The sequence below is a fragment of the Triticum dicoccoides genome, chromosome 3B (genome assembly GCF_002162155.2).
Source record: "Triticum dicoccoides isolate Atlit2015 ecotype Zavitan chromosome 3B, WEW_v2.0, whole genome shotgun sequence".
NCBI classification, from domain to species: domain Eukaryota; kingdom Viridiplantae; phylum Streptophyta; class Magnoliopsida; order Poales; family Poaceae; genus Triticum; species Triticum dicoccoides.
Genome location: NC_041385.1, coordinates 698,810,036 through 698,821,885, shown reverse-complemented (window position 1 = coordinate 698,821,885; position 11,850 = coordinate 698,810,036). Strand labels below are relative to the sequence as shown.

The 11,850-nt window shown below is 49.5% G+C and overlaps 2 protein-coding genes across 2 annotated transcripts; one reads left to right on the top strand and one right to left on the bottom strand.

Annotated features, from left to right (window-relative positions):
* Positions 1 to 1,420: 1,420 nt before the first annotated feature.
* LOC119277958 (gibberellin 20 oxidase 2-like) lies at positions 1,421 to 4,683 on the top strand. The gene is made up of 3 exons (XM_037559310.1): positions 1,421 to 2,146; positions 2,343 to 2,667; positions 4,098 to 4,683. Exons 1-3 carry the CDS (start codon positions 1,491 to 1,493, stop codon positions 4,371 to 4,373), a joined length of 1,257 nt encoding a protein of 418 aa, XP_037415207.1. The 5' UTR covers positions 1,421 to 1,490; the 3' UTR covers positions 4,374 to 4,683.
* A 1,562-nt stretch (positions 4,684 to 6,245) lies between these two features.
* LOC119277957 (probable methyltransferase PMT26) lies at positions 6,246 to 11,455 on the bottom strand. The gene is made up of 9 exons (XM_037559309.1): positions 11,255 to 11,455; positions 9,622 to 10,742; positions 9,377 to 9,526; positions 8,867 to 9,137; positions 8,649 to 8,759; positions 7,996 to 8,170; positions 7,640 to 7,912; positions 7,282 to 7,476; positions 6,246 to 6,791 (listed from the first exon to the last, which is right to left on the bottom strand). Exons 2-9 carry the CDS (start codon positions 10,639 to 10,641, stop codon positions 6,575 to 6,577), a joined length of 2,412 nt encoding a protein of 803 aa, XP_037415206.1. The 5' UTR covers positions 10,642 to 10,742; positions 11,255 to 11,455; the 3' UTR covers positions 6,246 to 6,574.
* Between the last annotated feature and the right edge of the window lie 395 nt (positions 11,456 to 11,850).

Below are 11,850 nucleotides of genomic sequence, written 5' to 3'. Positions count from 1 at the left end.
AGAAAATCAGAATAATAATATAATTTATGTTTTGCAGGAAGAATAATCATTTATAAACGTGTGTTCAAACATCAAAGTATGCAATTCACACAAAACAAAAGACCAAATAGGATAAAGCGTGCCAGCCGTAGCAGTGTTGGCGGACAATTTCATTGTTGATATGATCGTCCTCACATGCACTTTCGCTTCTTCTGTAAGACCTCAACTTATTACTTGAATGTATTGTTCATACATCATGGCTTGACCTATCGTCTTTCTACCATATATGCTAACATCGAAGATTTTTCTTTTTCTTTTTGCCATTGTGTGTGGCTTGAAAATTAGGATTTAAAAATGTATAAGGGCTTGTGTAGCGCCTATTAGGGAGAGATCGGGTATGTACTTTCTTTGTGGCTGTATTGTCTTGATGGTACATTTAAATTAATAAAAAGTTATTTTCCCTAGGAACAAATCTTTTACCCTAAAATTAAAGTTAACATCTTTGTTCTCACTCTTAGAGCATGACTTGTATTAATGTTAGCTTTAAATTAATAAAGTCAAAATTGTTCAACGAAACTCTTTTGTCGCTCTGGGCTGAAAGCTTGCAAATCCTCTTAGTTGAATGCCCCTTTCTTTTAAGCTTATAATTTCTATTAATGTTAAAATATTTTAGGACCGGGGAGGGGGGGGGGTATCCGGTGCACCCAAAACCTTTTGATGCTTTTGAAAGTTTTCAAAAGGTTATTTAAAAACACAGGACGTAGGTAGCGCTGATATATAACATGTCTCAAAAATTCAAATCATTTTTTTACACAAGTCGATAGCAATGAATGGACAAAATTGACGACCTAGTGCGAAGCTGGGCCTTAATTTTTGGCCCAATTATCACTATTGACAGCAAATTTGTCATTTATGTTTGTGAACTAGGTTTCAAGTTTGTGTTTGAATTTTCACCATATCATGTACTCCCTCCGTCCCAAAATTCTTGTCTTAGATTTATCTATACGGATGTATTTAACACTAAAACGTGAATAAAGACATCCGTATGTAGAAAATTTAAGACAAGAATTTTGGAACGGAGGGAGTATTCACATCATGTCTACGTGCTGAATAAAAAACATAATTTTTTTAAAACACTTTTACAGCACATTTTGAGTGTCTGGTGCAACGTATATATTTCCCAGAGAGAGAGGAGGCGTGAGCGCGTGTTTATTTATCATGATCACCGTCCAGTTGTGATCTCACGAATCTCAAAGTATGATCGGACGGTGATGGAGATAGTGCCCTGTAGGGATCAGACCCGGAAAAGCTTTTATCCCATTCTCTTCGTGGAGGATTGGTGGTATCCACCTTCTTGTCTCTTGTCTCCGGGGCCCGGTGCGCCTCCCTCCAAATATATTCCTCCCCTCCTTCACTGTCTTCTCCCTCACTCCCCCGATTACAAATACCCCACCGTGCCAGACAGCTCTCCCGCACACTCACTCGCAGCTAGCTCACACACCTCTCATCTCATGGTGCTCCAGACCGCTCAGCAAGAGCCATCCCTGACGCGTCCACCTCACTGCAGCGTCGCCAGCGCGCGCTCGCCGGCGGCCATGGACACCAGCCCCACGACTCCCCTGCTCCTCCAGCCTCCCGCTCCCAGCATTGACCCGTTCGCCGCCAAGGCGGCCGTCAACAAGAACGGCGGCGCGGCTACCGCGGTGTACGACCTCCGGAGGGAGCCGAAGATCCCTGCCCCGTTCGTGTGGCCGCACGCCGAGGTGCGCCCCACCACGGCCGAGGAGCTGGCCATGCCGGTGGTGGACGTGAGCGTGCTGCGCAATGGCGACGCCGCGGGGCTCCGCCGCGCCGTGGCGCAGGTGGCCGCGGCGTGCGCCACGCACGGGTTCTTCCAGGTGTCCGGGCACGGCGTGGACGACACCCTGGCGCGCGCGGCGCTGGACGGCGCGTGTGGCTTCTTCCGGCTGCCGCTGGCCGAGAAGCAGCGCGCGCGCCGCATCCCGGGGACCGTGTCCGGGTACACGAGCGCGCACGCCGACCGGTTCGCCTCCAAGCTCCCCTGGAAGGAGACCCTCTCCTTCGGCTTCCACGACCGCGCCGGCGCCGCGCCCGTCGTGGTGGACTACTTCACCAGCACCCTCGGGCCGGACTACGAGCCAATGGGGTAATATATCCACTCGCCCAGACCCCTATCCAGCTACAGCTGCGAATCAATCCCCGCCACTGCATTTTTTTTGTTTCCGCGCGATCGTACGTTCGATTGTCGCCCACGTACGTACGTACGCAGTAGCAGTACTTGAAACCCGCCGTACGTGCTGAGTACTGACAACGGAACACGTGCGTGCGTATGATGGTTGCAGGAGGGTGTACCAGGAGTACTGCGGGAAGATGAAGGAGCTGTCGCTGACGATCATGGAGCTGCTGGAGCTGAGCCTGGGCGTGGAGAAGCGCGGGTACTACCGGGAGTTCTTCGCGGACAGCAGCTCCATCATGCGGTGCAACTACTACCCGCCGTGCCCGGAGCCGGAGCGCACGCTGGGCACGGGCCCGCACTGCGACCCCACGGCGCTCACCATCCTGCTGCAGGACGACGTGGGCGGGCTGGAGGTCCTCGTCGACGGCGACTGGCGCCCCGTCCGCCCCGTCCCCGGCGCCATGGTCATCAACATCGGCGACACCTTCATGGTAATTAATTGGGTCACCTTCCTTGCCTTAACGTTGCTTTCGCTGATTAATTGGTTATACAGTAGTCAACTACCCATGCTCTGTTCCGCTGTGCTCTGCTTCCTAACGAGCGAACCGGCCCATAAAAACTGCCTTGCTGTCTTGGAACAAAGAGGAAAGGGACCGTGGGAGCCTACTGACACGACGTGATTGCACTCTGCTTCCTAACAAGCGGGCCGCTGGTAGGGCTATCACCGTAAGGCTGCTGAGATGACGTGATTTTTTTTTCATTTCTTTCTCAGCTCCAATCAACGATTATTATTACTAGTAGATATTATTAGACTGGACAGGTTGAATTAACAGGGAGTAGTTAGTAGCTACAAACGGGTCACGTTCTCCGAACTGACCTAGCGACAGACATTAGCAGTCCTGATCATCGGCCATTCGTTGCTTCCTAGGACGATGCCTCAAGGAACTTGCGTCCAACACACACTGTTAGGGAGCGGTGGTAATTGCCATCACTTTTAGACTCGTCAATTCTGCAGTACTAGTGATGAAGACGTACATGGATCAACGTATCCATTTCTAGTGGTCTCGAAAAGTAGGGTTTTATTCCGTTCCATCTATCGATCTATCCATCCCGTCCAAAAAGGCTGCGAGCACTAGGGTCGGAGCCAATTAGAGCGCGAGAAAAGATAGGGGGGTAGCAAGCCATGTAGACGTAGATGTAGATGTAGGAGGGGTGTATGCTGCCGTTTTGCGGCAGGTTTGGAGCGTTACGGTAGGCGGGTGGCTTTGTACAGTAGCGGCGGTGACGGTGAGGTGGCGCCGCTTTCGGTGGCGGGCCAACCCAGGTGCATGCGCGCGCGCGCGCGCTCGTCGTTTTCCCCTCTGAATCTGCTCCTACGCCCATGGCGAGGGGGGTGGGCTTGCCTGCCGGTGAATCCTGCCGCCGGGTGATGGAGTTGTCAAGTTGATCTCCGGCCCTGGTTTTTGGCCCGTCGCCCGTCGGCCTCGGCCAGTTGATCTAAGATACGGCGCGGTACAAGGTTTCCCCACGGCACTGTATCGTTCCGCCCCTCGCCATTGGCGGGCCTGTTGGTTTCGACGCATCCCCACTTCGTCTGTCGCTGTTGATTTTCCGCCCCTCCTGACTCGGCGACGACGACGGTCATGCACGTGCGCCGTGCTCCCGGTCGCCGCCCCGTCGGACGGGTTTCACGTGGGCGCTGCCGCTCGTCGCGTGGCCCTTCCTGCCTTCATAGTCAGTTTTATTTACAGCTCATGTTACACTGCATTTCATGCCATGTTGCTTTTTTTAGGAGCCAGGGACGGCCGCCATGAGATGCGTCCTTGTCTCGCGCGTCAATCTTTGCTTGCGCCTCGAAAATGATTAGCCGTCAAAATGGAATGGGTCTAACACGTTGTTGCTTGTGTTTGCATGCATGCAGGCTCTGTCGAACGGGCGGTACAAGAGCTGCCTGCACCGCGCGGTGGTGAACCGGCGGCAGGAGCGGCGGTCGCTGGCCTTCTTCCTGTGCCCGCGCGAGGCCCGCGTGGTGCGGCCGCCGCCGGGGCTGAGGAGCCCGCGGCAGTACCCGGACTTCACCTGGGCCGACCTCATGCGCTTCACGCAGCGCCACTACCGCGCCGACACGCGCACCCTCGACGCCTTCACCCAGTGGTTCTCCTCCTCCTCCTCCTCCTCGGCCCAGGAGGCGGCCTGATTCTGCTGCTACCGATCGATCCACGGGCTGATTCGACCCGAGGATCGCGACACGGAATTTTTGTCGGGACCAGCCCACGTGCGCGCGCCCCCCTTCTCAGGTGCGGTGGCCCGGCGCGGAGTGGTGCCCACGTGGATTTCCGGCCCCACACCACCTTCCATTTTTGGACGCTGGCTCGCGTCCCCCCCTCCTAGCCTTGTTTGTCACGACTCGCCATATGCATGCCCCCTCCTCACCTCACCTAGTGTACATACCATGGAAATCATGGAATATATATAATATATATAAACGCATTTCCTGCCTTTGCTTTCTTCTTCTTTTTCCGCCTCCGCCTTAGGCCAGGTACGACAGCTCTATCTTAAGAGTTTCACCATAGGATAAATGTTGAGATGGCGGAGAGAGAAAACATAAAACAAATGCTTACCTTCTTTTAATGTGAACTAAAACCACGACGAGTAATTTGAAACGGAGGGAGTAAGAGATAACCTCGTTGCAACAATGGTCTTAGCACATATTTAGAGATTTCTACTCCCGCCGTTTCTAAATATATGTCTTTTTAGAGATTTTAATATGGACTACATACGAAGTAAAATGAGTTAAATCTACACTCTAAAATACGTCCATACATCTGTATATAGTTCATATTGAAATCTTCAAAAAGACTTATATTTAGAAACAGAGAGATAGTTATTAGATTAGAGACAATAGTAAGAGATAATTCATTGAATTATGTTGCATGTCAAAGATAAGATTGTTTTATGAATCATTGTACACATTCTTCCAAGAAATACTAGGACGGATGGACGCTTGCACGTAAATAGGACCTCCCGAAATTTCCATTCTGGACGGACGCCATCAGGGCTTTGGTTTCTTCCCTCTCACAAAACGCTGCGGCTTGGTAAGTATCAAGTTGGAGAAGAGAATCGCCGGCTTTTGTTGGGTTGCGCCACGCGGAGGCCACCGTGGAGCATCTCTCCTCTTCTCGTGGCTCGGCTCGACGTGGTCCCGTTTCTTTCCGTGTCCTGTATGCGGCGGGAAATCGGAAGTTGTTTGTATATGGTTCGCGCTTATCTTCGTCGGAGCTGCCATTTTTGGAACGGAGCGTCGGCATGCGTGCCGATGCCGGCCAAGGCGAACCCAGCCGGATGGGAATGGGCGCCGTTGTTTGGTTCCGCGGGTGCAATCGCGATCCGAGCGATCTGCTGCTTCGACGGCTTCCGGCCACGCCGAGTCCTGAATATCGCAGGCGTATGTAGAGTAGCTCTCTGTGACGCTCCGGATGGGTGCAGCGCCGCTCGGAGAAGCGACGAGACCCATGCCTTGGCTGAGCGTGCAGCGGCGGAACGAGAAGAAGATGAGAGCGGACTGAAGATGTTAACTGACGAAACTGAAGAAACTGTGCAGGCGTGTCTTGTGCGGGGAAGGCCACTGTATCCGATGAGAGTGAGCAAGGTGGCGGGCCCCGCAAAGTCAGGGAGACCACCAGCCCCTTCCATGCGATGCGTCGGCATTGAATGGAACAAATGCTGATAGTGGGCCACAACTGTAAGTGTGTGCAAGTTGTCCCCAGTTCATCCATTTCCCGGCATTTCCCAGCAGCTTCCTCCTGTCCCGTTCTCTTCCTCTACGGCTCTACTGCTTACAATATGTATCAGAAGCATAAGAGGTGATGCTTCTCTGAATCTCCTGGTAGGATCGTAACACTTTTCCTTTCCTCCCAGTGTTCATGCAGGTCTGGCTTTTTCTCAGCTGCTCCACTAAACTCAGTGACAGATGCAGTTGGCAACATGAACTGATGAACACTGCTGAGTTCAGGGCAACGACTTGTGAAAATAATTCAAGTTTTTTTTTCTTCTGTTGGGACATCATGAATTCAAGGATACTCGACTGCTATAGCATTACCAGAAGTGAGGTTTTCCTTAAGAACAGATACCACCCTCCGTGCCGTGGTTCTACCTATTGGCTTCCAGTACAGCATTACATTCATTTTACAACAAATGTTGTCCAAGCAAAAGAAAGAATGCAAGGCCGCCCTCGCTTGGCGCGGAAAAAAAAACACATACATGATTCTACAGCTGCACAATGCTTTTGCCTTTTTCAGCATCAACAAGAATCATATGCTTATATCTAGAGCCAAAATTCAGTCTAGTGTAATACGTGCCCACTAACCGGGAACAGTTTTGCGTCGAATGTATATTTCACTACATGCTTGCTTCGATCTCCTTGGGCCGCCACGTGGTCTTTTGGACGCAGAGCAGCCCTTCCTTGTCCTTGGCGTAGGTCATGCGCACCTCCCACTGCAGGGACTTCGCCATGCCTTCGAGCTCGCTTATTGTCTCCGCGTTGTCCCTCACGATCAGTTTGCCTTCTGGCCGCAATATCCGGTCAACCTCGGCAAACACTCCCAACAATTTACATCTGCGAGCAAACAAAGCAATTGCTTGAGACAATTCAGTTATGCAACCGGTATAGCACGCAACATGCTGTCGGCACATATACTCAAGACCCATTCGGATGCATGAATTGAGTGGCATGTGCCGTGGATTTCTAAAGGAATTGAAAATGCAGAAATTGCAGAGAGTGGTGTTTGGATGCACTGCAGGAATAATTCAAGAAAATGTTTTGTTTTAGGGTCATCTCTGCAGTCGGAAGGACATCATAGCGAAAATTCTTTACAGGATTCAAATATGCCCTATTTTTAGCTGAACTATTTACAACCGTCAGTTTGGCTTCAGTAAACTGCTCCAATTACACATGTATTTCTAGAAGAATATACTACTAATAATCAGTCGGTAAAAGTAAAATATCCAAGTCTAACGTCAAGCAAATAAATCCTTCTCACTCATTGTTCAAATCAAAACTACTAGCAAGTATGAAGAAACTGCAACCGAGACAATAAATTACAGACCTCTTTTTGAGCTTTGAGAACAGATGGTCTGCATGTAGGAGATCATATGTTCTCGGGTAAGTGCTGAAAGATTCGCACCAGTCATGATACATTCCAAACAAGCCACGCTCATAAACAATTGGCAGTGTGTCAGGTGAATCGATTGGCACGATATTCATAACCCAGACTTTTTGGTCCCTCAGTGCTGCAGCAAAACTGCAAAGCAACAAATGTACAACATTAGCCAAGAGAAATAACTAAAGGGAGGTGTGAATACATTCTCATTATGAGTGTTCTTGAATGAGACATTTTGTGAAATGAGTGGGATTCAAAATAAAAAATGCATCATCGAGAGATCTAAAGCAAGCCATTCACTTACCCTCCATATACGGCTCTCATGTCCATGACATTTCTCACTTTAGACCAGTCAATCCCCATGCCATTCACATACGACTTACTTACAACACGTTTCCAGTGCGCATAGTCTGCCTCGAAGTCTTCATTCGCTGGTTTTCCATAAACTCCAACACGAGAACCATCAATCCAGAAGGGAGTCTTCTCAAGCCTTTGAGGCCACATCTCTGGCCATTTTGATCCTCTTACTGATGGACCAATCGGCAATTTGGGTATGCACGCTTGTAAAGGTACATTCCTGCATAACACAAGATTGTTTAAGAAAAGGCAGAGTAGTTCAGATATTTAAATATTAAGGTAGCAAAAGAGCCTTAACCATACCATGCAGCATCTGCATCGTCCGTTTCCTTGCATAGCGGTGGGCTGTCTTCAGATCTTTTCTCGTAGCAATTGTTGTCCATTGGCTTCTGATATATGGCCATACCAACTTGATTTAATGTATCCTTTGTTTTCTTAACCATTTTCCAGCACATGGACTTTGTCAGAGAAGACATGGCTGAAAAAAGTAAGCCACTGAGTGTTAGATCTGGTTCACCTGGATGATAGATGAAAAAACTTTGCAGTTGGTTTGTGGCATGATTTTACTATTTTATTAAACAGGTCTAGTCTATTCATGAAGTTGGGCACATCTAGTGCTAACCAATAGTTCATAGTATTTGTGATAATAAGCACAACTTGTGCTATCAGCCGTTGTGAAAAAGAATAATTAAAGAGAGTTTATAACAATTGAACTTCTGTTACAAGCAACGTGTGCTTCTCTATATATGGGTTGTGGTGCAGTGTTCGATAGAAAATCAGGTGTGGCCATTCAGAGGCAGCAACATTTATTTCTGATCACCAAAGCAAGTGAACAGCTATTTGAACTGTTCTAAAGAAACAGAGGAAAATAACGGTTTTGACATGGTTCATTGATATTGCAGCAACGTTCTGTATAACGGTACGAGTGATATTGAAAGAGGAGTTTGGTACAATACCATTCCAAATTTCAACATCTTCAGGGAGCTTTTGGTAAACAGGAGTGGCAGACCAGACGAAGTAACCACCAGGACGTAATAGTCGGTTCAATTCCAGCAAAAGCTTGCCACCTGAAAGTAACCAGTTGTCATAAACTGTATTCATACTATACAGTACATAGTAGTTACTAGTTAGCAGGAGAAATCAAAAATTAAAACATGCCACCAACAAGACAAACCTTCAATGTGCCAAGGGACCCTGCAGCGAGCACAGTGAATGACATCAAAAACCCTGCTAGGATATGGAAGTCTCTTGGTGCCCATTACAGCTGATATTGCTGGAATTCCCCTCTCGAGCGCAAACTGTACTTGAGCTTCATGCTCGTCTTTTGGAGCAAATGACATGGTAAGCACATCTCTGTCAAACATGTAGCCACCAAAGCTAGCAACTCCACAACCAACATCTAGAATCACACGGCTTCGTTTACCCCATGCAATATCAGGTAGAGCCTGCACACGGTAGTTTGATAAGCATGTAAACGCATAGATTTTTGACAAACATAATAGGTGATAATGCAGGTTTCAAAGAAAGAACATGCAAATTTCATCATCCACAGTCCTGGAACATGTGCAATTTCCTTCAAGGGAGTGATGGCAACAGTTACCTCAAGACTTAGATATGTGTAATAGTATTAATCAATTGTTCGTGTGTGGAAGTATGAGTCATAATTGGGGCAATGGTAATAAACCTGCTGAATAGTATCGATGTAGTGGAGTGCGCCATTCTTGAACTGAGTCCCGCCCCCAGGAAACAGAAGATGATCACCAGAAACTTTAACCCAGTTCTGATGGCCCTTGTACTCTGCAAGCTTGGTGTGAGGGACGTTGCTGTACCATACCTGCAAACATAGTGCATTTCTAATAAGCAAAAGGAGAAGTTGATCAACCGAAGATTACTCAGTGTTGTGGAAACATCATGAAAAGACAGAAGTACCTTGTCCCTGCTCTTGGGCCACTCGATGGGGCGCTTATATCCTTCCGGAAGTGGAACAAGGCAAGTCGGAGGCTCCGCAGGGCAATGCCTCTCACGGTGTTCATAATGCTTGGTAGAATGAAGTTTCTTGATAGCCTTCTCATTGTCAAGGCAAGGTATGTAATCTGTCACGGCACTGCTATTACATAATTTCCAGCTATAGGTGATTTCATCACCTGAAGATTTCGATGCTGCTTGAGCTTCCTTCTCATTCTTTGACTCTGCAGCCTGTGTAGGGAATGACCCATTCTCGGTATTCGACTCCTTGAGAAGTTCAGACTGAGCTCCATCAGGAAATACCTCATTAGCTTTTGCATCCGGTTCCTTCTCTCCACTTTCTTCCACTTTCTCCTCGATTTGAGGCTGTTCAGTTGCATCGTCCTCAGACTTTCCTTCTTGATCTTCCTTCTTCTCCCCATCGGATTTTTCAACATCATTGTCAGTTGTGCTCTTCTCCTCCTCATCGCCAGATTGCCCAGTCTCCCCACCCTCCTTAGCACTCTGTCCTTCTGATTTTCCATTTGCATCATCAAAGGAATCCTTACTGTCCTCCTTCTCTTTTGGTGGTTCCTTTTCTTCAGCCATCTCCACAGGCTTCTCCATTGTGTTCTCAGGGAACTTCTCTTCCTCAGGAGCATCCCTGTTACTATGCGACTCATCTGGAACATTGTCATTATTGTCAGTGTCCTCGAATTTCTCCGAGCTAACACTGCCGGATTTCGCCGCCTCGTCGGTTTCACCAAAGCCAACTTCTGCGCGCTGATCCTTGACCTCCGTCTTCTTATTCGATGTTGATACCTCTATCGGCTCCGACTTCTTGTTTGAAGTAGGCTCTACCGGGAAGACGGTGGTGGATGTCATCATCCAGGCGCCCACCAGGCAGAGCGCCACAAACACGACGATGGTGGTCGTCGTGCACATCGACGAGGACGGCGACGAGGGCCGCCTGCCGTCCATCTTCGCGCCTCGGCCAAATGCCATCAGTCCCACTAGCACATGTACAGGACCACCCCCGATGCACGCGGCTTGTTTATATCAGAGGTTGCAGAGCTTTGCTGCTTTCTGCCACACACCGCGCGCACCTAGAGCAAATTAAACTACATCGTTAGAACCCAGAGCAGTAGAAATTTATACTGCTGGACCAACCAAACCACCAGATCTGAAGAAGGAAGCGCCGGATCCGCAGAGCATTATAAAACTCAATAATAAGTCCCAGAAAAGCGTTGTTTCCGTATCTTGTTCCTACTACCAAGCCAACGCTTCCCAAGAGGAAAGCCATGAAAAAGGCAAGCAAATACTATCCTTCTATCGGCAAGCACGCAAACAGAACTACAAGGCGCGTGCATTAATGAAGGGAAAATCTGGCAAATCCCCATTCCTGCCCCCAGATCGCAATCGGATCTGTGGGCGGAGCTGGCTCCGAGCAGGGTACACGTACAGACGCAGTCTAAGACAATAGCGGGCGCCATAGCAAAGCAGCGAGCTAAACCACTGGCCAATCGGCCGAACGGACGAGCTGGAGCTAGATCCGCTCCGGCGGACGGGGAGAGGAAGAGAGGGGGAGGCAGGCAATGCGGAGGCGGCGGGTTCGTACCTCGCCGGCCGGGGAGCTGGGGCGCGGCGGTCCGAGCGGATCTCGAGGAGGGGGCGAGGGGATCGAGGAGGCGAGGCGTGCTTGGATCCGCAGTGCGGCCTCGCCGCGTTATAAAGGCTGGGAACGCCTCCAGCTAGCGTGCGGGAGGGGGAGGGGGAGGAGCGAGGGCAGTGGAGTGTGTCGTGTGTGTGACAGTGCGAGTGAGCGAAGGAGATGGATGGGGGCAGTGGCGATGGCATTAAGCCGTACGCACGGGTTAAATTAGTGCGAGAATCTTGACTAAAAATGTGGGATTCTCATGGGCTGCCATCTTTTGCAGATTTGCCCTCTCGGGCTCGCATTATTGTAACCAGCCGGTATGTGTACTTTTATGTACTCACGCTCCGACTCGTTGTGCAAAAATAACTATATCAATCAATCTACTCCAGTCCCGGTAAACTCCTCCTGTCCCTGGCGGCTGGAACTCTAGCCGCCGCCAGGAGACCCAATCTTCCAGCGCCGTCCTTCGACGACTCTCCTCCGCCGGTGACCTCGGTCGTCGGTGGTGAGGAGGGTCGTCGGATCCACACGTGTGGATCGTTTTTAACTTCCTCGTA

Bases quoted from the DNA above. Each gene is read 5' to 3' on its own strand.
- LOC119277958 (XM_037559310.1), top strand. From the start codon at position 1,491: ATGGTGCTCCAGACCGCTCAGCAAGAGCCATCCCTGACGCGTCCACCT. The intron at 2,147-2,342 runs GTAATATATCCA...TGATGGTTGCAG, and splicing joins CCGGACTACGAGCCAATGGG to GAGGGTGTACCAGGAGTACT. The intron at 2,668-4,097 runs GTAATTAATTGG...GCATGCATGCAG, and splicing joins ACATCGGCGACACCTTCATG to GCTCTGTCGAACGGGCGGTA.
- LOC119277957 (XM_037559309.1), bottom strand. From the start codon at position 10,641: ATGGCATTTGGCCGAGGCGCGAAGATGGACGGCAGGCGGCCCTCGTCG. The intron at 9,138-9,376 runs GTTTATTACCAT...TACCGTGTGCAG, and splicing joins ACATCGATACTATTCAGCAG to GCTCTACCTGATATTGCATG. The intron at 8,171-8,648 runs GTATTGTACCAA...TACTTTTTTCAG, and splicing joins AGATGTTGAAATTTGGAATG to CCATGTCTTCTCTGACAAAG.